The sequence below is a fragment of the Eretmochelys imbricata genome, chromosome 4 (assembly GCF_965152235.1).
Source record: "Eretmochelys imbricata isolate rEreImb1 chromosome 4, rEreImb1.hap1, whole genome shotgun sequence".
Classification (NCBI taxonomy): domain Eukaryota; kingdom Metazoa; phylum Chordata; order Testudines; family Cheloniidae; genus Eretmochelys; species Eretmochelys imbricata.
Window position 1 is genome coordinate 103,035,179 of NC_135575.1, and position 26,832 is coordinate 103,062,010.

Genomic DNA, 26,832 nt, shown 5'->3' on the forward strand with positions numbered 1-26,832 from the left:
GCAAATAAGTTAAAAGAAAAATAAAGGTGTGGGGGAGCAAGGGAGTTGTATGTGTGACACTCCCCCCACACTTATATTCAGTCCTTCTGAGCAGCAGGGTCTTACTGAGTTTTCGGAACCACTTTTCTCTGACCTTGTTCTGCAGTATTAAACCAGTAGAGTGGCTCTCTTTTAATAAAAGGAGTACTTGTGGCACCTTAGAGACTAACCAATTTATTTGAGCATAAGCTTTCGTGAGCTACAGAAGTGAGCTGTAGCTCACGAAAGCTTATGCTCAAATAAATTGGTTAGTCTCTAAGGTGCCACAAGTACTCCTTTTCTTTTTGCGAACACAGACTAACACGGCTGCTACTCTGAAACCTGTCTCTTTTAATAAGTACACATTTTTCTTTCTCTCATACCCAAATATAATATATGAAGAAAAATGTCCAATTTCCTGCAAACAGTCATTGACCTTGATACTGTTCTTCACTGAGCCACTGATGCTATTCATTTCTTATACATACATAGGCTTGAGCAAGCTAGTGTGGTGAGAGCAACATCCTGTGTGGTTACATCTTTAACTGAGTGTGGTTAAGCGGAGAGAGTTTTATAAAAGGAAAATGTAATCTGAGGCTGCTTTTCAACGACCAAATCTGCATGTTTTTTTGTCTCAATGTGCTGTCTGTTTTTTTACATAAGGAACTCCAATTCTACAAAACCTCCTGCTGATAATAGTTCATCTTAACTAATTAGCCTCTCACAGTTTGTATGGTAACTTCCAACTTATCTGTGTGTGTGTGTATGTATGTGTATCTCTCTCTCTCTCTCTCTCTCTTACTGTATGTTCCATTCTATGCATCTGATGAACTGAGCCATAGCCCACGAAAGCTTATGCTCTAATAAATTGGTTAGTCTCTAAGGTGCCGCAAGTACTCCTGTTCTTTTTGCGGATACAGACTAACACGGCTGCTACTCTGAAACCAAAATTATAGTAAAGGAAAAATGTTGGTATGGTAAGGTTATCATTTCAAGTGTGTGAGGAGTTGGGCCATAGTAATTAGAGCTGTATTGAAAACAGTAAATCCGTTTCGTGTATGATTTCAGAATCTGATTTCATTTATATTTGGAATGAAAACAAAAAAGGTAGAAATTATATGCAAGACAGAATGCTTATTATTATTATTATTATTATTATTGAAAAGTCAAAATGGTTTGTTTTGATAATTTTGAAACAAAATTCTGACTACTGGCCTGAAGGAGAGCTGGCAGAACTGGCTCCTGGGGGTCTGGGCTGCTGAAGAGCCAGGAGCCTGGAAGGCAGGGCCCCCAGCAATTCTCCAGGTTGGCTTTTTAGGAACTGGCCAGGCAAGCTGTCAGGCAACCAATGAAGGTTCTGTCAGAGCTGTGTGTGGGTTCTGTCAGACCTAAATCACAATCAGACCACCTCCACAAAAAGGCTAGATTTTGATGAATCTGCCCTCTCTGACAGAAAACCATTCTATCTGAGAACTTCTGACCGGTTGTGATATTACTATGGGTACTTCTGGTGGGAAAGGAAATAGCTAAATCTTTCTTGTCTGATTGCTTATCTAGAAAGGTTTGTGAGTGGCTCGGAAATCATCCTGGTCAGAAAGGAATTTTTTTAATACTCAACGTTTATTTCCTGTGCATGAGAGGTAGCTATTGACAAATGATTGATAAACTATTCCAGCTCCATTGTATTTACAATATATGCAGAATGAAGCTGGGTGTTAAGTAGTGTTGGTTTTGCACCATGCTAAAGCTTTACTTTTCACTTTCCTATCGGCTGCTACATGCGCAGAATTTGTCATTGTTCCAGCAAACTTTGTATTTATCCACCCTCCAACACAGTTTGCATTCCCCTATCTAGAAGCCAGATGAGCAAGCTCAATTCCCTTAGTCCATTGTGGACTTTTAGTCTTTGTGTAGGGGCTTCTCATGCTGTACAAAAGCGTCTCTTCCTCTCAGATGTAAAAGTTCAAGTAATTGCTGTTACATTAACTTCCTTAGAGATTTAAAAACACCCCGTTAGTTTTTGTTAAATGTGTCAATCCTCTAGTGAAAGAGTGAAGGTGAGCTTTCAGCTGAGGCAGTCTGTAATAATTTTAGTGTTGGGATATTCTTCCTGTATTGGGTGAGTGTTAAAGTTAGTCATTTGCTCTTTCTGCTCCCTCAAATTCAGGTGAATAGATAAAACCCAAGCATAACAAGTCTAAATTCAATGTCATGACCATGAGTGTGTGCGTGTTTACCTTGCAACTGTGGTAGTCCACTTCAACTCATGAGTGGAAATAGCATAAGGTTGAGGGTGGGGGTGGAGGTGGTAAATGCAGCTCAAGTAAGCTGTGTGATATAATCTTGTATCACATCTAAGTCACAGGAGTCATAAGTGTGAGGGGTGTTCTAGGTAACTTGTGGCAGAGAGAAAAGAAGCATCTGTGCGATGTCAGTTTGCTATTGGTTGTGCTGCTCCTGCTCACATTTGTCCATCTTCACCTGCAAACACCTAATAGCTATATTTTCCAAATGTGTTGAGGTGAAAAAGGGGCTGGTTATGCCCACGAGGCATAAAGGCCTGGGGAGATACAACGGTGTGAGACCTATGTAAGTGTGCATAAAAAGAATAGTTTAGTGCATAGGGCACTGGACTGGGATTCTAAAGTTATGGGGTCAATTGCTTGCTCAGTCAAAGACTTCCTGTGAAACCTTGGGCAAGCCGCTTCTTTATCTACTCTGTGTTCAATTCCCCATATTTAAAAGTGGGGATTATATTTCCCAAACTCACAGGGGTTTGTGATGATAAAATCCAATACAGATTGTCAGGTACTCTGAAATTATGGTAGTGAGGTCCATATAAATATCTGGAGTGATAGATTTCAGCAGGATTTGTATATTGTCCAGCATATGTACATTTCTGCTATGTAACTAAATAGATTAACAGTGTTTTGATTTATAAAATTTTACAGTAAGACACCTGCATGGCACTCCAGGGCCTTTGACATAAAATACAAAAAAACAATAAACTGAAAGTAGTAGCTAACCCCACCAGCAGCCCCAACACAACTAAGCCCACACAAGACTCTCTGCTCCCAATGCTGTCCTTTGCAATCCCTTCCTGTGCCCTCCTCCCTACGGGCATTGTAAACCTGGATCTGTGCATCTGGACTCGGGGTGTTCAATCCCATGCTTTAATGTCCACTCTGCATTGGGTTTACAATTGCTGGGCCTGGGTATTTCAGCCATGCAAACGCTGCACTAGCCAAACCTTTTGATTTGGTTCTGAGGCTTGAGCTATGCCTTTGCTGTAAAGTGATAGGGCTGGGACCCAAGTCTCAGCAGGCCTTGGACTCAGACCCACCTCCCAGCAGGGGCCTAGGCCCTTAGTCCTGAGTACTTGCTGAGCTGAATCAGACGTGCGGATGGTAGGGGGGGTTGGGCTCAAACCTGAATCTGGGTTTACATTGCAGTGTAGATATACCCTAAAAGTCTGAGTAAATAGACACTCCTTGTCGTATGCTCCGTCTGTCAAAAGACCTGGACTCTTTTAGATAAAGGAGGGGAAACATTCCAAAGTAGAAGGCTGGTGATGGAGAACATTCTACCACTTCCCTCCTTTGTTTTTCTTTTTTTTTGAGGGGGCTGTAGTATGAGAGCCATTGTTGATTGCAATTCTGGCAGCATGGAACATGGGGGCAGAGAGTCTCCCGTGTAGGACGGCTTATAACACGCATCTAAGGTTACCAACAAAATAACTAACGTAAACATAAAGGATGAGATGAACATTTTTATTTTATTTTATGGCTAGTTGGAGGGGATGGTTTTAACCGTGAGCTGCAGTGGTGAGAGGAAATGTAACATTTTAGTAATTTCTAGTTGCAGAACTCTTTCCATCATCAGCCTGTCTTTTCTTGTATTTAGACCAAGTGCAAGAACTTTCAGTCCCCAAGTCAATAGGAATAGACGTCTCTAATCTCTAATCTGCCAGTAAAAAACACATAGTCTTACAGCAGCTGTGTAGCTAGTCATAGCTAAAGCACCAGTTCTGGTAACTAGGGTTACCAAAGTCTTTCCATTTATAAATTCCTGTTCCAAGTTCCTCAGAAGTTCCTAAATGTGACCTTCATTAAAATTTTCCAGGTCTGTTCTCTGCCCTGAAGAGGTGTACATTTTCAATTTTGGTAAAATGCATTTTGTGTTTCTTGGTCCCTATGTCCAAAATGTGTTACCTGTCGGGGAGAGGAGAGAAACAGAGTACAAAGAAAAGAGGTGTATTGTTTTGTTAGTTTAGCAAATACTATGAAATAAGAATAGTTGTTGGTTGTATTAGCAATCTGATAGAGTAATGCTGCAACAGTACCCAACATAGCCAGTAGATGCCTGCAAACACCGGAAGATAATTATATCTGAGTGCCTTTAGAAAGGGTATCTGCTATTGGAATTTGTTACCTTATGGTTGTATTTTGTGAAAGGTAAAAATACCTTTAATGCTGTTCCCAATTTTTTCTGACAAATGAATAGCTACTGTGTTAACATCCCTTTTCAAAGAGAATATAGCCTTACTGATATGTTTTTCTTTATTTCATTGTGCTGACACACTAAGATTAAATTACCAAAACAGGCGTTCTTCACATAGTTGTAGAAGTGTTCGCTTGAAATAAAATGCATCATTTTTATTGCATCATTATATTTTCGCTATATTGCAATTGTCCAAACAGCTTTAATTGAATATATATGTATTTAAAAGGGAAAAATGTGAGACATGTAGGATGTCTTTACATAGATCAGTAATACAGTGAATAAATAGAAAATCTATTCAGTGGGCACTCAGCATTTAACCTTAAAAATGATACATTGAGTACAGACATAGAGGATAATTTTATTATAAAAAGATCTAGGTGGAAAATTATTGTAACTAGGATTTTTTGGGGGAAAGTGATTGAACCCTTTCCAGTCAGAAATATGTTGCTTTCTCACTTGCTAAATCCCAGTAGCATATTTGGGTTCTAATCAGAAGGCAGGCTGACCCAAGCATAGTGAGGTTCAAAAAGACCCAAGCTCTGAAGCTAAGCTGGTTTGCAGAAGTCCATTCTAGATCAGGGTGGGCAAACTACGGCCCGCAGGCTGGATGTGGCCTGCCAGCCATTTTAAGCCAGCCTTCAAGCTCCCGCTGGGGAGCAGGGTCTGGGGCTTGCCCCGCTCCAGCTGGGGGAGCAGGGTCAGGGGCTGTACCACGTGGCTTGCGGAAGCAGCAGCATGGCCCCGCTCCGGCACTCCATCTGGGGAGCAGGGTTGGGGGCTGCTCCACAAGGCTCCCAGAAGCTGCGGCATGGCCCCCCTCTGGGTCCTGTGCACTCCAATGGCCCCCTCCAGCACTCCAACAGGGAAGGGACATGCCACTACTTCCGGGAGCCGCTTGAGATAAGCACCGCCCGAAGCCTGCACCCCTGAGCCTCTCCCCACACCTCAACCCCCTGCCCCAGCTCTGATCCCTCTCCTGCCCTCTGAACCCCTCTTATACCCCAACCCAGGCCGAAACCCCCTCTTATACCCCAACCCCCTCATCTCCAGTCTGCATCCCCCCTCCCCCCGCATCCCACTCCTCCACCTCAGCCCAGAGCCCCCTTCTGCACCCTGAACTCCTCATTTCTGGCCCCACCCCAGAGCCCGCATCCCCAACCAGAGCCCTCACCCTCTCCAACACCCCAACCCCAATTTTGTAAGCATTCATGGCCCACCATACAATTTCTATTCCCAGATGTGTCCCTCGGGCCAGAAAGTTTGCCCATGCCTGTTCTAGATACAACTATCCTATCTGATTTTCCTGCATTTGCTCTCTCTCCGTCTCTCTCTCTCTCTCTCTCACACATACATATTGGAACTTGAATACCTGTGATCCGTGGTCCCATTGGTGTAAGGGATGGCTTGAGCTGTTTGATTAGGGGTTTTTTGTTTTGTTTTAAAGTCATGCTAAACTGTGGTAGGCTTTCTCCCTCCTCCACCTCTATTTTGGGCCATTTTGGAGCCAGAGACTGCCACCCCCACCAAATCAGAAGTATTAGGAATCCCAGACATTTTGCCATGTTAGTGAGAAGAGAATATCTGAGCTTGCAGGGAGATTCCCTGTTCTTCGTTCTTTTGTTACTGTTCTGCGGTATGGTGCCTCCTATCTCTGTCTCCATTCCAATCCCAGGCTAAAGGTAAAATCTATGCATCTCCTGTTCTCACTGACCAACTATGTGGAAAATACTTTCCTGGTGTTACGACATCTGGGGAAAAAGCTGACGGCTGCTGAAAAAGTTCCCTGACACTGTTCAGTGAGTCATGTTTATCTGTGTAGCTGATGTTTCCTGAAGTTGTAGGGATAGGCAAGACTGGTAAAACTAGGGTAAATTACAGTTGTCTACTGTCAGGCTGCCAGTGGCATTTTGGAATACAGAGTTTCATGTAATTGGAGTTCATAAAATGTGGTTTTACTGTATATTGGATAATGTACCTGCATGGAGTCAGATTCCTTCTGAGAAGGGGGCAGGTGAGGGTAGCGACCTAAGGGTGAAATTGGTGTTATGTAGCAAATTCTGAGGGGGCAGAAGTTCTTTGGTAATCAGTATGACTTATCAATAATGCAGTAGACTGAATTAATATGTGAACTTAACAGGCATAATGGCATACATCTGAGTTGAACTACCTACAATTTTATGAAGTCATATTAACTATTTCTATTGTTTTTGATATAGGAAATTTACTCTAAGGGAATAATCCTGCTCTCTGCGATAGCTACAGTCAGAATCCATGGGGAAAATAAATTTGAAGTTGTCACAGCTCATAGGACTTTTGTCTTCCGAGTTGAAAAGGAAGGTAAGCAGAGCACATATTTAAATACCAATTGCTAGCAGATAGTATTGGTGGCTATAGGTAAATAACATTCCTAAAATCAGTGTTTTTGTATGCATGTCATCACACTTCCAGCAAGATCACTGGGATCCAGCAATCTTGGGCTCATATGTTGTAGGTTTTTGTGACAGAACTTTATTCCATACCCCATGGATAGGTTACCTCCCAACTACAGTCTTATGATTCCAAAGTTAGTCTAAAGGCCAAGTCTTTGAGTCCTCTGTGCAGTTCAGCCTGAGGACTATTTGACGGAGGTTGTCTTAGCCTGAATTTTTCATTCACTAGAACCAAGTGCCTTTCCCATAGCCCAAACTGCCTGTATTAAAGGCCTACTTTCTTAAAGCAAATTCGTGCTTTAATCACATCTGCTGGAACATGCAGATTGTTTTATATTGTTTGAGGGACTTAATTTATAGAAATCCCAGTTTGAAGTACTGTATTGGTTAGAAAAAAAATAAAGGGTATTTTCCAGCAGGTCGTGTGTGTGTGTGTTTATTTATTTATTTTTTTTTTGAGATGGCATAAAGCAAAATTTTTCTGGGTATTCTTTACATTTATTAGAGCTACTTACAATCCCTGTACTCTCAGACATCTGTTCTGAGTGAGTGTTCAGTATAAAAATGACAAAGAGCAAAGTGAAGTTGATGGCTTGGATGTGGAGATCGAAGAAATCTGGCTTGGGTTTTCTGGTAGATTATATTTAATGTCAAATGTGCAGTGTTTCCAATGAGCGTTTTTTGATAGTGAATAAGGTTAAATTTAAACTAGAGGCCATAGTAATTTCTTGTAGATTTTTTTTTTTATCATCAACCTGTAGAGTATTATGCAAAATCATTACCAAAAAGTGTGTATAGCTTGACAGGTTTCAGAGTAACAGCCGTGTTAGTCTGTATTCGCAAAAAGAAAAGGAGAACTTGTGGCATCTTAGAGACTAACCAATTTATTGAGCATAAGCTTTCGTGAGCTACAGCTCACTTCATCGGATGCATACTGTGGAAAGTGTAGAAGATCTTTTTATACACATAAAGCATGGAAAAAATACTTCCTCCCACCCCACTCTCCTGCTGGTAATAGCTTATCTAAAGTGATCGCTCTCCTTACAATGTGTATGATAATCAAGTTGGGCCATTTGTGCTGGAAATGGCCCAACTTGATTATCATACACATTGTAAGGAGAGCGATCACTTTAGATAAGCTATTACCAGCAGGAGAGTGGGGTGGGAGGAAGTATTTTTTTCATGCTTTGTGTGTTTATAAAAAGATCTTCTACACTTTCCACAGTATGCATCTGATGAAGTGAGCTGTAGCTCACGAAAGCTTATGCTCAAATAAATTGGTTAGTCTCTAAGGTGCCACAAGTACTCCTTTTCTTTGTACAGCTTGAGTTATTTATGAAAAAGCCAATAAAAATGGAATATTAATTAGAATATATTTATTTATTTATTCACAGCAGTGTACACTGGCACCAATATAGTTAAAAGCCTGTCAGCATTTCCATTATCAACTCCGATTTTTATGGGGTTATGGCTTGGCTATAAACATTTGCTGTAGGCTATAATTTTGAGTGCAGTATCCCAGCCTGTGGAAAAAAATCCTTATCAGGTTTGGCTCAAATCATTTCAGGCATTTTTACATTGTTGGCTGGCTTAAAAATAGGTCTGCAATTTTTTTAAAAAGATGTTTTTTGGTTTTTTAACTGTTGCTCAAAAATATTTTCATTGTAACATGAAACTTTGTAGGGCCATAATCTGCTTTATGTACCAATGCCTTTGGATAATGAGAAAACAGCATCAACTATTAATTTTTATTTACAAGCTTTTTAAAGTGTTCCTCTGTGTGCCCTATGACAAACCTTTTATATGGGTTACAAATTGTATTTTTCTTAAATGTGCAGCTCTCCCTTGACAGAACAGCCTGCTTAGGCAGCTGTTGATTTACTGTTCTAAGTAGGTTTGGGACAAATAATATGGTACGTACCAATAACTAGAGCCATTTGAAGTATTCAGTAATTTATACACCCAATTTCCCTTTCCTGTGTATGCACAAACTGTTCTTGAACCAATCACAACTTGCGTGAATTTGTTCATGGCTGAAAAATATTCAGGGGATATTTCCAAGGGTTCCTGCCATTTGTGGCTTTGCATAAAGCATTCAAGAGCAGGATTTTTCCAATATATTTCAGTCTGAGTCTTGCTTGTTAACTCTTCACTGTAAGAATATCAAAGCATGAATGTGCTTTCTTTTTGGTCACCTAAGTCACATGTTGTTGTTTCTGGATTGGTAGACGATAAAGCTTGATAAACAGAAGGGGGGCCTAAATAAATCACAATTCTCTGATTCTCTTATGGCTTGTCTACACAGGTTTTGCTTCACTTTAGTTAAAGTTAGGTGGGTAGACAAGTCCTCAGGGAGGTTCAGAAAATGCTCCTAAGAGTTACTCTATGAAGACGTAAGTAGGCACAGGGCATTGAGCGTATTTTAAAATATTTTGCTTACCTGTTTTCCACAGAAGTATTGTGCTCTGGCAGACATGGATCCCATGCTTTTTGGGAGAAAGAAGAAAACTGGATTTAAAAATGAGGGGAGGAGAGATTAACCATGAAATAAATTTTGTGAGCTGCGTACAGTAGACTTTTCATTCATTTTTTTTCTTGTCCCAGATGCACAAAGTTTGTATGTGAGCAGTATTAATTGTGAAGACTTAACTGTCTTCGTACTGGGACAGGAGGTTTAAGACAACTGTCTCACATGGCAAATGTACTCTGCAGTGCACTGTTAGACAGATGCACTAGCTCTGCTTGAGCTAGCATGCTCCAAATAGCTGTGTGGCTGGGTGTAACGTGGGCAGCGGCTTGGGCTTGCTGTCCAAGTATGCCAGAGGTCCAGGCAGGTTGGTACTTGGATGGCAGCTCGACCTGCCACCCATGCTATCTCCAGCTACACTATGTTAAACGTGCTAGCTCGAGTACAACTAGCGCATATCTGTCTACTTGTGCTGGGACGCACGCTCCCAGCTGCAATGTAGACGTATCCACAGTTATGTTAATAAACCATGTCCCAATCTATTTTGAAATCTGAATATGATTTGATTAGAATTTAACAATGTTTGTGGAAAACTTTTTTATATTAACTCAGCTCCATCAATGACCTACATGTTGAAATACTTTTTTTATGCACCCATTGATCTTTTGAACCATCCACTCTAAGAGATATGCTTGAAACGCCTTTCCTGAGGTGATCTGTCAAGCTGCTGTTCTCTCTTCTTTAAGATCCCTCCATGACACCCCTTTCTAAGATGATGTTCATAAGAATGGAGTTGAACAGACATTCATGCTCTACCTTGCTGTGCACATACCTTTTGCTGAGTAACAACTTTTTGCTTATCTTTTTGCTGTAATCCTTGTTCTTCCTCCAATATCTGCATCCTGTTATTTTGTCACCCTCTCTTTGCATTCTTTGGGATACGGACAATGTCTGTTTGCCTGTAATCTAGACTTACAACACATTTTTAGGTGTTGTAACATATTAGAATTGGTTAAATAAATTGAAAATTCAACTCTGAATTTTTTCTGGAAAAAAAAATTAATCAGTTTCCTACTGTTTCATATCTTATTCTCTGAATTAAATCTCCCAAAGCAAGTGGAGTTAAAGCTTCTATCATAGTCCTGCCACAAGTGGGGGCAAGTCTAATAATAACTCTCATAATATTCACCATTAACATATATCTTGATCTTGGTCCTGTGCAATAACTGGATAGAATGGATGAGTAAACGACTGAGTAGAATTTTATTACTTCAAATACTTGCTTTTGCAGCTTTGTAAGCTGTTACCGTAATACTGCATGTAAAGGGTATTCAAACAGGCATTTCCTAAATGCCTTGGATAATGCAGACTTTAATGAGCTATACCTTAATGAAATAGATTATAAACTGCAAAATATTTTTGCATAGAAACATTTGCTATATTATCAGTATTATATAGGTCTAAATTTTCAGAAATTCCTGCTGATTTTGAATGCCCCAGTTTTTGGGTGTTGAACTTGACCATATTTCCATAGTTTGGATTCTCAGCACTTCCAGGAAATCAGGCCCTTTTAAGTTGTTTCAAGATGGGCACCCAAAAATCACTAGTCATGTTTGAGAGACGATGTGGGTGAGATAATATCTTCTATTGGTCCAACCTGTGTTGACATGCAAGACGTGTCAATTTTAGGCAGAGCTCTTCTTCAGGCTTTTCCAGTTAAGAAGAGTTTCTCAAGCTTTTTGATACAAGGGACTGGCTTGCTGCCTCCCTGTGTCAGGGAGGTCTCAGGGACTGGCACCAGTCCACGGACTGGCTGTTGAGAAACACTGTAGTAAAAGGCAGGTTTCAGAGTAGCAGCCATGTTAGTCTGTATTCGCAAAAAGAGAAGGAGTACTTGTGGCACGTTAGAGACTAACACATTTATTTGAGCATAAGCTTTCGTGAGCTACAGTATCATCCGATGAAGTGAGCTGTAGCTCACGAAAGCTTATGCTCAAATAAATGTGTTAGTCTCTAACGTGCCACAAGTACTCCTTTTCTTTTTGTAGTAAAAGAGATTACCTCAGCTGCCTTGTCTTGCTAATATCCTGAGAACAACACAGCTACAACACCACTGTATAGTCACATTTGAAAATTTAGGTGATAAAGTATTGTATTCTTGGAGAAGTTGCATGTTGACAATGGGAGTTACTGAAGTGTAGATTCTGTCTTAAGTCTTTACCTGATATATGTTCATGCTTATTCTTTTTCATTCCCTTCCCTCATGGAAATATTTACAGTTAAAATAGGAAATCTCTCTCCCTCCCCCGCCCCAAAAAAACCCCACCTTCATGCCAATCACTGTCTAATAGGGTTAGAAAAAACTTCCCCTCTGTCCTAGAATTGTCTAGAATAGTGATTCTAGCGCTTATCTCTCAATCGTCTAATATAGACCATTGCCAAAGACAGAATACCAGGTTAGATGGACTGCTGGTCTGATCTGGCATGACATTTTCTATGCAACACAGTAGCTTAGTCAAAAGTACTGGAGCACCTTCATGGGCATATATGTGAGGACAGTGGGGAAGCTGCAGTGTTCCAGGAACCTGCTGCACTTGTCTAATTTCCTTTTCCTTTTCCTTAGATGAAAGGATTGACTGGATTAATACAATGCTCAGTGCCTTGAAATCACAGTCCAATACCTCTCAAACTCGACCTGCTGTCACTCCTGAGAAAAGTGGATACCTTGAACTAAAAGGATACAAAGCCAAAATCTTTACTTTACTTCTGGGGAACAATGTGTGGCTCTGCAAAAATGAAAAGGTAAATTTTGTCATACATTTTTGTGAAATAATGCTTGTAAAAATGATTAAACTAGTGAGTTAGAAAATTATGCCATTTTTAGATGGTCACATTTTAGCTCTTCGTTATCACGCTTCATTGTTGTCATTATAAAAGGGTTTTTAAAAGCAAAATGTGTGTCACCACCTCCATTGTACAACAGGGAAAAACAAACTAGTGATAAGCTCCAGATATCTTTATAGGTCTGTGGGAGAGATGGGATTAATTTAATATATTGCTTACAAGATACACATGTAGATTAATCATAAAGACTGAGGATGTATTGTATACAATGGCTTAGTTATTCGGACTTTAAAACAGTACAGTATGAATAGTATGTACTTTTGATTATCTGTAGTATTTAAATAGTATCTCTGCTAAATTTTAAAGAAATGTCTGTATTTTAAGAAGTTTGACTTCATCAATGTTGCTCATGGTGCACTACAAAATATTAAATAAACAATATAAAATAACAGTGTACTAACTTGACACTTTAATTCTGTTCATAAAATCCAGTGATAATCCACAAATATTTCCTAGCATAATATTAGTAAGGAAAAATGGAGTTCCCGTGTCACACAGAGCTCTTGCTAGCTGGAATTGTTAGGAAAGTCCCAAGGGGAAGGGGGAAACACAGACAAAAAGGTTTTTGTTGTTGTTGTTGTTTTGGCTTTTTTCCCTTTCTCCCTTCAGCTCCTAATGTCAGGGTGATGCCTTTTGTACTGTCACAGTCTCTTTTGTAATCTTTCAATCCCTCCACCCCCGCCCTTTCACCTTGGGAATGCATGGTAACCCAGACATGGTGTCAGAGCAAGCCTCGTATGCAAAGACCTGAGAGCGATCCAATACCTGCTCTTTTACCAGTTAAAATCTGTTTTTCCACTCAAGCTTCCATGTTTCAAATAGGAATTGGGACATTCAATAAGGTTGGTCAGTCTGTAATGTACCCTCATTGCCTTCAATTTGCCTTCTCCTCTGTGAAGCTACCTAGGTTTGTGCTGGGACCTATCATGTGTTTGGGATTAGGTCCCACCATTCTTTCCCAGGATATGGCTGCCCACTGAGGGTTGAGAAGGAATTTCCTTCTCTAGACGCATGTGCAGCGCTTGAGGGGGTGTGTATGTAAGGAGGTCTGAGACTCACCAGGTGCATTTTGTGTGGTTGTCTATCAAAACTAACTGATTTGGGCACAAATTGTGGTCCAGTTCATTTGTTTTTACCATTTCCTTACTAGGCTTATCCCAGTGCTAAACCATGTTGTAGCTACCACTCATTATCTCAGCCACGTCTTATTTTTAATTTGGTATTTATTTTCACTAGAGGGAAGGTTTGTCCTAAAAGGTGCACTGAAGAGAAAAGAGTCTTGTTAGCTGGCCTGTGGGGCATTTAGGGCCTCGATCATGATTCAGTCATGACCACAGTAGCTAGTTAGGTGCCTGTAACTTGATATGTTTATTTAAAAAAAGGTTAAGGCCAGTGGTCTTTTAAATACAAAAAGTCTACCAAGAAGCAATGGAAATGTATTTCATCTTCATTTCACCCAGCAGAAAAGATATTTTTAGGTCTCAATCCTGCAACTTTTTTTATATCCATGATATTCAGGGTGGTTCCATGTGGGTATGGGATTTGCCTGAATGAAACAAGTTGCAGGACTGTGGTTTCTCATGAGTCTACAAAGGTAATAGTCCAAGCAATGTCTTTAGCTAAAGCTGTAACACCAGCTGTTGAGAAACTATATTTTTTCATACTCCAGTTTTCAGTCAAATACATACACTTTTGTAGCACTTTGCCCACTATACCTACTGTATTGTCACCAACGTAATATCCTGTTTTGTTATCGAGATAGTGTTGGGGGCATGTCTTTCCGAGTGAGTGGCACTGGTGTTCTACTAGCCTCTTCCCTCAAGCTTTTAAGTGAAAAGTGAGGATAAGCCATCGCTACATTGAAATGAGGAACAAATGGAAGTTTAGAGCCATCAGCATGTATACCTCCAGGATAAACTGTTAAGCAGTTTTCAAAATGCTTGTGACTGTAGCTCTGCCTTTTATTTGGAACCGAGTTGTTTTTACTAAAGAAACACAGCCAACTTTTTAAAAAGTATCTAACTTTCAAGCACAAAGCTGCTGATACATTTACAAAGGCAAAGTGTACAAATTTGAGGCTAGACTTTGACAATTGTGCAGCCCCCACAATTTGGGTCAGATTTTTGAAAGTGTTCAGGACTCAGTGGCTCACACTGAGAACAGTGGAAGCTCTTGGTTGCTGAGCTCTTTTGAAAATCTGGTCCAAGGTGTTGTAACCTGTTTGCATCTGCTGTTGATTATGCCAGCAGCACTGGAGTCCTGGTTTGATCCCCCTTCTACAACTTGTTTTTCAGTAGTTTTCTATTAAGGATAGGAGAATATACAAAGTCCCCAGACTCTCTGTTAAATTTATGTAGAATATTGAGAATGTATTTTCAGAAAACATTTTTCTACCCATTATTTTTGATTCATGCGCTAGCTCCGTGGTTCTCAAAGCTGGTCCGCCGCTTGTTCAGGGAAAGCCCCTGGTGCGCCAGATCGGTTTGTTTACCTGCTGCGTCTGCAGGTTCGGCCGATTTGTGGCTCCCACTGGCCACGGTTCGCCACTCCAGGCCAATGGGCCGTGCAGGAAGCAGCGCAGGCCAAGGGACATGCTGGCCGCCCTTCCTTCACTTACTTATTCAATCTTTTCTTTTTCTTTTCTTTCTTCCCATCAGCCACAAGTCATTTGAAATAGTGTGAAAACAAGTTGTGCTGTTTCTTATATTTTTCAGTGGCAAGACAGTTCCCTCTCTGGCATCACAGGGAAGGAAATTGTTTTAAGGAATGGAGAGAGAGAGGGGATTCCATGAATATAGTGCATCATATATAAGAATAAGGAAAATAAACAACTTAACTAGAAGAAGTTTAAATGGTGTGGATGGAACATGGCTATCTTCATCTTGAATTACTTGGTGTCACAAGCTGACTCAATCCTCCTCTGACAGGACACCAATCTGCTGAGTTGGATCTAAATGCTGGATTCCATGTGCTTCTAAGCCGCGGAATCTGGGTAGTGATTTGTCACTGTTCCTAGCTCTGGGTCTCTCAGGCATAATCCCAGGTGCAGACCCTGCATTTGACAACCTTGGGCAGTGAACCCCCCCACAGCCTATCCACCTTAGAACCAGTACAACAACTTGCCTTAGTCCCAAGTTTCTTATACAGACTCTGAGTTCTGTATCACTTTGGGTGCTCTGAGCTTTGCAATTAAAGCTTTCAGGGACTCTGGGACAGAAAAGCAAAGAATACTGGCCTAGCAAGGGAACTGCTCAACCCCAGTAACTCTCTCTTAAACAGCACTAAAACATACAGATTGTTGAAAAACAACAAACAGTCCTGTATAGTCTCCCCCTGACCCCTCCTGTGAGTCTTGGATTTCATCAGTGTCCATAGTCACTAGGCAGCCATTCCTGCCTTTTTGCTCCTTAGCCTGCTGTGCTTGCATATGGTGGTGAATGGAAGCTTCTCTCTTTTAAAAACAGTCTCTGTCCCCCTTTTGCCCATGTGCTTCAGCCCAGTGGTTCTGGGCACTTACTCCCTCCCCCAATTGGCTTCTGTGTAGAGTCATTACAAGTTATTGGCCTTACTGATAGCAAACCTGTTGCTCCAGTAGGAGAGTGTCATTGAACACTGTGGTTGCGTCATAGCTTCTCAGCCATAGTCTTTCTTCCACTAGGCCTCAAGCCCCTGCTGCAAAATGGACGCTCTAATCCACAAAGGAAGCTGCAATATGAAGTAGAGCCCCTGAAACCAAATGGGATTTACAAAACAAAATGACACAGTTTAACACAGAAGCAAATGTCCTCAATCTGTCACGTGCATGCTAGTATTCATGAGTCCAGAATTAGGAAAAAGCTTGGGAAATATGCAGTGCAAAAACAGGATGGGCATATGGCCTATTTCAGTCATTTTAGTTATTAAGAATTTTATGTGAAGGAAGTCTTTTGTAGTTGCTTTGAAAGACTGTCCCTCTACTCTAATTTTTCTTTGCTATTTGAAAATCACGAAGGATGGCTTCCCTTTTTAAACATACTTCTTTTTTCTTTTTTTGTACTTCTTCCTTTACAGGTAATCCTTCCATTCTGATTCAATTTGAAGTTCAAACCCAAATGATTCTGATTACTTTTCTTGCAGCATTTAATTGAAGAGGAAAATAAATAATACAGCTTTGAAACCAGTAGAGTGCTCTAGTGTTCTAAAAATCTCTCTCTTTCGAAAGAGACCGTATTTTACCCAGTAATTACCAGGCAAATACGCTCAGGGGTGTCCTCGTATCCTAGTCATATTGGAATTCACATCCATACTAGAACTACACCCACAGTGACTTACAGGGGTTTATTATAACTGCAGAGCTAAAAGAAGCTATTTAGACATCTTACTATCTTGAAATGAGAGTAGATCTCATTGATTTATTGATCTCTATTAAACTTGATAGAGAAAAGTCCAGTGGCACTTTACAGGATTTTTCCTTGTTTTTAAAAGTAGAGAACAGTCTGAGCCAAAATGCCAGATCCTAACATAGCCATCATGAACTTTGTGAACTTCAGACTGAGATCAGAACTTCATTTCTCACGTCTATTTCTAGTTAAAAAGTGATTGGTTTAGCTGGAGCTTCTGGCAGTGATACACTGCTACTATGAAACCATCAGTTTCTTAGACTGCGTATGTAGTGTGGATTTCTTAAACTTCCTGAGTGGAGCAAAAGTGAAAAATAGAACATACAGAATCAATTTAGTCAGCCCATAACTTACTGAAATTTCCATTTCTATTTTAAAACCATTCATGCACAAATTGGTGTTGTGCTTGATGCTTTAGGATGGCTTAAATCCGTGTTTGTAATGTCAGTCTCCTGTAAGTTGTAGTGTTGGTAACCCGATTGCTTGACTAGAATTTTGCTTTTTTACTCAGTTCTGACACATCCATTAGAGACACAAAGTTGGTGAGGTATTATCTTTTATTGGACCAACTTCTGTTGGTGATAGAGACAAGCTTTTGAGCTTACACCAAGCTCTTCATACGCCCATTAATTATCTAGTAACCATTTTTTTAAGATTGGTGGTGCTGTTGTTGAACTGATGGGAAAGCAACAGGGAAAAAAGATGATCCTTTTCCTGAAATGCCTTAAAGACTAGGCCATTTGAGTTTCCATCAGATAAGAGTTGGTCTACTTTGAGGAAGATCTTTGGAATTTTATTTATTTAAACTACTATGAACTGAATCACTGAATGATTTAAGGGATGTGGGATTTAAGGGATTTAATCACTGAATGATTTAAGGGATGTGGTGTTTTTATCTTTTGAACTTCTATACATGATCCTTTGATTGATTGTAACTGCTGGCTCTTTAGTGCCATGTATTTTATATGGTAAGATGCTGTTCCAGTTGATAACTTACCGTATATAATTCTTATGCCTTATTTTCTACAGTGGATGTTTCGTCCAATATCCAAACTTCATGCTAAATAAATAAAGCACTCTCAGGGCTTGTGAAGGGGATAGTTAAGATATACAGCATACTAACAATAAAGGGAGCACCATACTGTGCTTTCTCAGCAATAATCCAGGGCTCTTGCTAGTAAACTGCTACGGCAACGTTCTTGAACTTTATCAGCTCAAACTGAACGATTGCCTCATGAACCGCTGCTGTGCTACCACTATTACTTATATTAAATGTCTCTCTTAATATTTTGCTCATAATGTAGTGCTTTCTCTAGCATTCATCACTTGTGTGTTTTATCCTTTAGCTTGCGTAGCCAGTTGTACTTTATAATTCCGGAGAATGTAAAGTAAAAGTGGCTATAGATTTTTTTGAATTTTTTTTTATTTTAACATAAAGAATGCAATGATTAGCTAATTAATTATAGTCATTATGATGCCTTTTTGACTTTTGATATTTTATCCTATAATCAACCCTTTTAAGGATCACAGGATCATCCATTATTTAATGCCATTGCGTAATTAGAGCATTACAACTTTAAGCGTAGAGCTCAGGATATTTTAAATAAAGATTGTTCTTCAGTGGCTGTGGCTCAGTACTGATGAGATTGTGGCAAAATAGGTTCTATTGTCTTTAATTTGACCTAACAGCCATGAGAGGTGCTTCCAAATGGTGAGATGGAAATAGTTGCACCATGGTGGTGAATTCATGATTGAGATAAAAATACACCCTGAGGAAAAAGTCAGGAAAGGGGAGTAGTTGAAAGCTACTCTGGCACATCTTTCCCTGTTCAGTTAGTTTAACTGGCAGAAACATATGCAAAGTTTTTAATGCCACTTGAAGCAGCATTACATTTGTGTGAGCGCACACATGAAGAGAGGGAGAAACCAGTGGTAGCCAGCCATACTGCTGGTGCAGAGAATAGCACAGACCACAGAGGCATGAGAGTCAGACTACCCAATATTTTTTCACATATTGGTGTCGCTATGCTTCTGTAAGGGAAAAAAAAACCTAGTACCTAGGAGAGGTCACAATTTTAGCTGTGTTTTATTCTCTTCTGCATGTCTTCATATGCAAAGGGATGTTATGGCTCTTAGTAAGGACAGTAACTTACCCTGATGAGAACATAAGAATGGTCTTACTGGGTCAGACCAAAGGTCCATCTAGCCCAGTATCCTGTCTTCCGACAGTGGCCAATGCCAAGTGCCTGTTAGGTAGGTTACATCTGTGGTATACATTTTTAACTCTAATTCTGATAAATTGCTTTTCTGGCTAATCTGTCATCTTTCCATTGTTTTCCAAACTTCTGATTTCCCCTCTTCCTCTTAAAATTAATTGGGTAAAGGGACAAATATTGTAGTATATGGCCCGCCTACTTGCTTAGTCCATTTTCACTATTGGCATCTATTAATAATGTCCAATACACCAGCCTTTCAAATATTATATCAGGATGATCTTAAAAAGAAATTGTGTGTGTTTATAGCTGGCACTAGCAACCAACCATGAATGGAAAAAACTTACAGAAATAAATTGTATGAAACCTGAATGGCTTCACTGGAGTTCTTGCTGCTAAATGCTAATGTTAAATTAGCACAAACTCTATTGTTGAGTATTCATTATACTACTCATTTTCTTTCTTAGGTCCATACCAAGGTATAGAACATGAGAAATATGTCTTCTCATACATGCAGGGGGAACACTACTGGAATTTAGAGGGAGAAAAAATAAAAGGTTAATAGGGTACATCTTTGCCACAAAACCAGAAGATGTTATCACAACACAGTTCTGTATAACTCTTTGGTGCTAGCTATTCAAGTGTTTTATTGTACAGTTCTGTCATCTGCAGATTTATAGATACTAGTGCATGGAGATTTACTTAAAAATTAACCCTAATAGGCCTTGTGCTGTTTCTGTATTAAATGCTTGCCCTTCTGATTGTGAAGGCTTGAGGCTCTACAAAGTTCCTGTATGCACAATGCAGCCTGAATGGAGTTTTGTAGGATGTGGGGGGGTGGGAGGGGAAGGCGGCGGATTTGCCACTGACTTCAGTGGGGCCAGGAATTCATGCCTAGATTCTAGGTCAGCTCAGCATTTGAAATGACAAGACCCTGCTGTGCAAAATATATTGCCTGCCCCTTGACTGTGTTTACAGACTGCATCTGTCAAGTCTTCCTGATACTGAAGAATTTCTTTCCAGTTCTCTATCATTGTAACACTTTTTTTTTTTTTTTTGTAAACCTCTCCCTGCCAGTTGCTACAAAATGCTGTTGCTGGAATTCTGAATACCAGTCATGTAACTCTAATTCTGGCTCAGCATCTCCACTTGCAAGATAATCTCTTTAAGGTGATCTTTTTGATCTATAAAACCTTCAGTTTTGGTCTAGCTTGTCTGTCTAACATGGTGATCTGTTCTACCCCAAGCCCTAAAAGAGGTCATGATCATAATCTTTTGTATAGTACCTAACTGTGACACGCAGGAGAGTTGTTGCTTTGTTTAACTCATTCTGTTTGGTATCCAGAGATATCAGGGTGATGCCACCATTTGTCTCTAAATCAAAACAGAAGACTTTATCATTTGGCTGTTGCTGACAGCAACTTGGCATTGTAGACTATTAGTTTATTAAATCACTCTGTTGTGTAAAGTACCATGAACTATGTTGGCATAAATACTGAACGGTATATTTTCAAAACAATGTCAAGTGCATTAAAATTGTTTACCTACCCACGTTAATAAATATTAAGGTGTGTGGTACAGCTAGGCCAGGGAGCAGTGGGAGAGTGGTCAAGGGGAGATATATAAGCCTTAGGCTAATTAAGGCATTGTTCCCTGTAGACTAGGGAAGGTTACTACAGCTGAATTGGAGCACCTGTAGCCAATTAAGGCCCTGACCTAATACACCCCCACACCTTCCTTCCTCCCCCAGCATCAAGGACCGAGGGTAACCCTACACAAGGGGGAAGAGGGTAAGAAACCCGCAGGGGTTGAGAGGGGCTGGGGCTTAGAGTGAGGAGCAAACCCAGACCCCTTCCCTGCTTCCCTCCTCCACCACCTTTCCAGGTCCCTACCGGGGCTCTCTATGCCCCAGGGGCAAGGGGTGGCATTCTAGCCCCCTGCCAAGAAAAGTGTGGGACCCACCATACCAACATTGGCCACTTTGTGTCAGGTGGTAAATTTGAAAAGTTGCAAAATGCAAAAGCTACACTTCCATTTACTACATTAAACAGTTAGAATTAATGCTCTTAAAGGAATCTGTGAGATTAAAAAATACCACATATTGTATGCATTGAAGCAGGGTTAACATTGGCAACTTCTCTTGTCTTTTCGAAAATTCAAAGCAAGTTTTTGATTCCCATCCTCCTTTGTGAAACAGATCGGGAGAAAGAGTTGAGAAGTGAAAGGAAGTAGGAGACAGGTAGAATGGTTATGCTTTGAAGGGGTCACAGTTCTGTAGCTTATCCTGGGTTCTCCAAATCTTTCCTGTGTCCCTATTCATAAAATGACAAGTCAGGGAGCTCCATGAAATTAGTAGCAGATAAATGTAGAACCAAAAAAAAAAAAAATACTACTTCATTTAATGTTTAATTAGATTGTTCAATTCCAATTACCAACTAGCTTCCCACAGTAGATTTTGGAAAAAATGTCTTGCTAGTTTGATATTTATAAATGTTTTAATATTTAAAAATAAAGGGACTACCATCTCATACTTCAGGAGTAAGCTTATTGTATATGTACTGCATATATATATTTTCCATTGGATATTTTATCTTATTTGTCCTCAGCAGGAAATTAATGAGTTCAGTTTTCAATTTCCCCATGTCTGATTTTTTTTTATTTTTAATTGGGTAAACTATTATACTCATATACCTCATTTGACTTGGGTTGAAATGAGTTGATGATGTGTAATTAATATCCTTTGGCGATTTTAAGGAAAGCAGTCACAAAAATATTGGGCCATCAACTGCAGCACAAGTGATTCAGTTCAGTAATGCTGCATTAATTTAAGGTCCAGTCCTGAAGTTTTGAGGTTGGCCTGTTTCAGCATTGGACCCATATTTTATTTTTGGATTTTTTTTTCACTGCAAATTCTTGATATTAGGTGTTCTAATATGGAAGTTATTCATTTCCTTCCACTTTTTGGTCAGACTTTATTGTTAAGACAACAATAACTTCGAAATTTTAAAAATCACTTCCACTATGAAAATATATGTTTATTCTAAGAGCAAATAATTGTGCTTTTATGAACCCATGGAAAATAGAATATATAGGAGGGAAACGGTGACATTTTACTAAAATTATATGAACCCATAATGTGCTGGGTATAAATCAAAACTTTATATTATGTGGTAAAGCAATAAATAGCTTAATGGTAAATCACTTAGATTTGAGAAACTTGCATTATGCTTTACTCTTTTATATGTAATCTCATAAACTATCAGAGAGCAGTTCGGATGAAAAGTGCGAACCAACATATTTTCCAATCTTTTTGAAGAATCACAATATACTTTTAATATAATAATTGGTCTGTTATCTAACTTGATCCTCAGAAGGGCTATCCAGTGTACTTAGATCAAAAATCTTCAGGGTAATGGATTCCCCTTTTAAAATCATTTTGAGTTCAAAGAGGCATCTCTAGAGGTTCAGGAGACTTATAAGGCCATAGAAGTTCTCTGTTTTGTGTGTTTTGGTGCGGCCACTTTACTAGAGCCCTAGTCCCTTCCTGGGCTGGACTGGAGAAGAATATGTAGATAAACTTTGCAAAGCTACCTTTTGGTATTCCCTGCAGTCTTTTATGGTACACGCTATCAGCTATGCATCTGTGGACGGAGCCCTCGGTCACCGAATACTTAAAAGAGGGTTTATTAGACACTGTCTTTTCAGAAATTCCCTTTTCCCCACTCACTCTTCTAGTTCAACCTGGACTGAGCTAAAGAATGCCAATAGCTGCTAATATAGCTGAACCGCTTGCTAATCGTGACCAAAATAAAAAAATAATATCCCTGTAGGGGAGAAAATACCAAAGAAGCCCAACACTGTAGCCTTTAATTTCAGAAAGGGGAACTACACAAAAATGAGGAAGCTAGTTAAACAGAAATTAAAAGGTACAGTCCCCAAAGTGAAATCCCTGCAAACTACATAGAAACTGTTAAAAACCACAATAATAGAGGCTCAAATTACACCCCAATTTAACATACACACCAATTTAAAACAAACAAACAAAAACATAATAGAGGACCAAGAAAGTGCCACCGTGGCTAACCAACAAAGTAGAAGAACCAGTTAGAGGCAAAAAGACATCCTTTAAAAATTAGAAATTAAATCCTATAGAGGAAAATTAGAAAGGAGAATAAACTCTCACAAGTCAAGTGTAAAAGTATAATTAGACAGGCGAGAAAAGAAATTTGAAGAGCAATTAGTCAAAGACTCAAAAAGAAACAGCAATTTTTTATTTTTTTTTAAGTACATCAGAAGCAGGAAGCCTGCTAAACAGTCACTGGCGCCACTGCTCCAGGAGCACTCAAGGACGATAAGGCCATTGCGGACAAACTAAATGAATTCTTTGCATCAGTCTTCATGGCTGATGATGTGAGAGATTTTCCCAACCTGAGCCATTCTTTTTAGGTGACAAATCTGAGGAACTGTCCTAGATTGAGAGGTCATTAGAGGTGGTTTTGGAACAAACTGATTAATTAAACAGTAAAAGTCCTTAGGACCAGATGGTATTCACCCAAGAGCTCTGAAGGAACTCTGAAGCACCTGGTATTGGCCATTCTTGGAAGACAGGATATGGGGCTAGATTGACCATTGGTCTGACCCAGTATGACCATTCTTATGTTCTTATTAGTTTTCCTAACTCCCTTCCTGTTGTTTTGGCAAAGACTCAGGCTTTGACAAAATAGTAGTTTATATGTAGAGATACCTTTTAAGATCTGGGGGATTCAGACTGGAGGAGTCAAAGAGGGAGAGGTAGAGATTGGGAAGTTTGTGTAGTGTTTTGTCTTCGTCTTGTCAGTGAGTAAAGCAAAGGAAACCAGTATTTGTGCTGTCTTAACCAAACCATAGAAAACAAATTAGCCGATAAGTGGGGATTATAATTTTCCTGTTTTGAAGGTGGTCTTAGTTTTTCAGTATTTCCTCCTGTCTATGATGCTGAACTAAAATGTGTGGGAACTTTATCTCTGGTCTGGAGATTAATTTAATGCTGGTGAAGAGTCCCAGCAGCAAGTCTGAAATATTTGAAAGAAATACTTTTTGAAAAGGAAGGAAACTTCTGTTATCTCATTTAACTGTCCAGATAGTTGTGTTGATTGTCTAAACCAGTTTTCATCTTCCCATTGTCTCTGACTTGTTTTTAACTTCTTCACTGTGGCAAAGAATAGCATTTGATTTGTCTTCCACCTTACAGATTATGCAATACCCGAACAGTCTTCCTCTCTTTCTGAAGAGGAACTCTGTGCACCACTTCTGCTTGCTACACTACAGGAAATAAAATTGAACTATGAGTTTGCTGACATAGAGAAAACATAAAAATTATTCATGTAAAGCTATTGTTACCCATCAAGTAGGCAAATACACGTAAAAAAGGAAGATAATTTGCCATATTTTATGATTTGATGAGAATATTAAAATGTAGGCAGACATAATTTCCACCATATATTTCAGAGGAGATCAATCATGGTCATTATATCTGAGGCTATTGACTATGGCATAAAAACACAAGGATACAAAAAAGATGTCTCTTCTTCTGCAGCCCGGACATAGGACCCTGAAATCAGCATTGCTAGTTTTGGTTAATAATCCTCTTTGCTGGAAGAGGTCCAGGTGCGTGCATGCACAAAATACGTTCCATTAGTAAATGAGATTTCAAAAGCACCTGCACTTAGCAAGGTTTTCTGAAATCGCATGTGTGATGTGATACGCTAGTGGTTTATGTCTGCTGGAAAGCGTTTTGAAAAAAATGTAAGACTCAAACCACCAACATCTCAGCAATAGTTCCCCCCTGCCCCCAGAGTATTTTTTTGACCTCTGTGGGCATTCCCTGCTTTCATCGAACTACATTCAAAAACTCCATCTAAAGTGCAACTTTTCATTTTTTGATTCTTACAACAGGTCTGTGGTTTTTTTTTTTTTTAAATTTGGAGAGGTTTTAAAGCCCTGTCAAACGGGGTATCCTAGACCCAATTCTTAATCAAACAGTCACTAGTGCACTTCTATAATAAGGCTTGTTTGTTGCTGACCTGCACACTTCTATGAAAATATATATACTTTTTATCTTTAATCCTATTTGGATAGTACTTGCCATTAAAAGTAGGTCAATAAAAAGATGTATGTAGATGCGATGTTCGTGAAAAGAAAAGTTCAAACTCAGTACTGTTACTTATTTTTATGCCTACTTTGTAAATATTTGGAATCTCATATACTATTTGGAGATAAATAAAACTTGGGGAAATCCACTCAATTGAGAAGTGTTGCCAGCCCGTTTAATGAAGGAAAAAAATATCCATTTTTTATTTGTGAACTATGAAACTAATACATTTTCTTCTTGCCAAAGCAAAAGAAAAAATGATTTGACTATAGAATTACTTTTATGTGTAGAAAATGGGTACTAAATTTTTTTAAACCTCTGCCTTTAAGAAATAAGTAAAAGCACTGTGCTTTCTAAACAAAATTCCAACTCACTGGGGTGACTATTTTCGGTACAAATAGCTTTTGGCTTATTGGTTTAACAATTCAGTAATTTATTGTGGAAGCAGGAACTCTACCTTCCTTTGGGCCTATCACTGAGTCTTGCATTACATCCAACAACTGCCATGGAAGGAGTTCTAGAGAGGAGGGGCACTAGCTTTGCATGATCCACAGTCTAGATCTGTTAGGGTACGTCTACACAGCACAAAACAAAACAAAAAACTGCGGCAGCAAGTAGTCTCAGAGACTGCATCAACTGACTCAGGCTCATGGGACTCGGGCTATGGGGCTAAATATAGGAGGGTAAACATTCCTGCTTGGGCTGGGAGCTGGGCTCTGAAACCCACCCCATCGCTAAGTTTTAGAATTCAGTCTCTAACCCAAGCAGGAATGTCTGGTTTGCTATATTTAGCTCTTCAGCATAAGTCCCGTGAGCCTGAGTCAGTTGACCCAGGCTCTTAGACTAGTTGCTATGGGTGTTTTGTTTTATTTGTTTTTCTCCGTGTAGATGTACCCCAGGCATTTACTCAGTGCTTTCACTGACTTCTCTAGCAGTTTTGCTTGAGCAAGGCAGGCAAAATAAAATCCTTTAAAACTTCAGCAACAAAACATTACTACACACATATCAGAACTTAGAAAATCATGTTAGAGCTTGATAACTTTTAAAAGTGGTCTCAAGAAAACTGGCTTGATAAATATGGATGCAGAATTCTGGGTTCGATCTTAGCTTCTGTTCTCAAGAAGTCCAGATGACTACTTGAAATTTTAATAGTAACAGTTATATTTGTAAATTCCCTTGCACGCCAAGGAGTTCAGGATGCTGAACACTACAAGATGGAAACTATATGTGACATAAAAATAATCAAGAAACAGATGGAAGAGCCTTAATTCAAGGTAAAACTAAAGGCAGAGATAATAAATGAATTTCCAGATATTAGTTAAGTGTTAAAGAGTGGTCATAATAAAATCGCTCTTTGGGGGGAAAATATTTAAAGTGGAGTGTGAGGAGCTGAGATGGATGTTAAATGGGAGCAAGTTCCCCATCATAAGACCTGTGTTAGCTATCTGTGACCTGATACATGATGACGAGATTTCTTACACAGTGGATGGTGTCAGAGTGAACACCCTTTGGGCTGAGCCAAATGTTGAATGTCTTGAATATATCTTGGGCTTTCTCTGTTAAAGGATTTTTATATTTTTATTTTTAAACATAAAAATTTTGTTTAACTTGCTGGATCATCTTAATATCATTTCATGGCTCTACAGGCAGCCAAATGGAAAGAACACAGGACAGGCATAATATGATCACAGTAGCTCATGCCCATTAGCTAATGTGTTGCTGAATTCAGAACATGCCACATGGTGTGAGGAAGCCCGGCTGGAAGGGAATTACAGTAATTGTACAAATT

At 39.5% G+C, this 26,832-nt stretch overlaps 1 protein-coding gene across 1 annotated transcript in view; it reads left to right on the forward strand.

The window, feature by feature from the left end:
* The window catches only part of ARAP2 (ArfGAP with RhoGAP domain, ankyrin repeat and PH domain 2), a 192,831-nt gene that overhangs the window by 44,092 nt on the left and 121,907 nt on the right, over window positions 1-26,832 (forward strand). Inside the window, exons 8-9 of the mRNA XM_077815769.1 lie at window positions 6,738-6,858; window positions 12,041-12,219. Coding sequence (XP_077671895.1) covers window positions 6,738-6,858; window positions 12,041-12,219 — 300 coding nt within the window. The remainder of the gene's footprint in view (window positions 1-6,737; window positions 6,859-12,040; window positions 12,220-26,832) is intronic.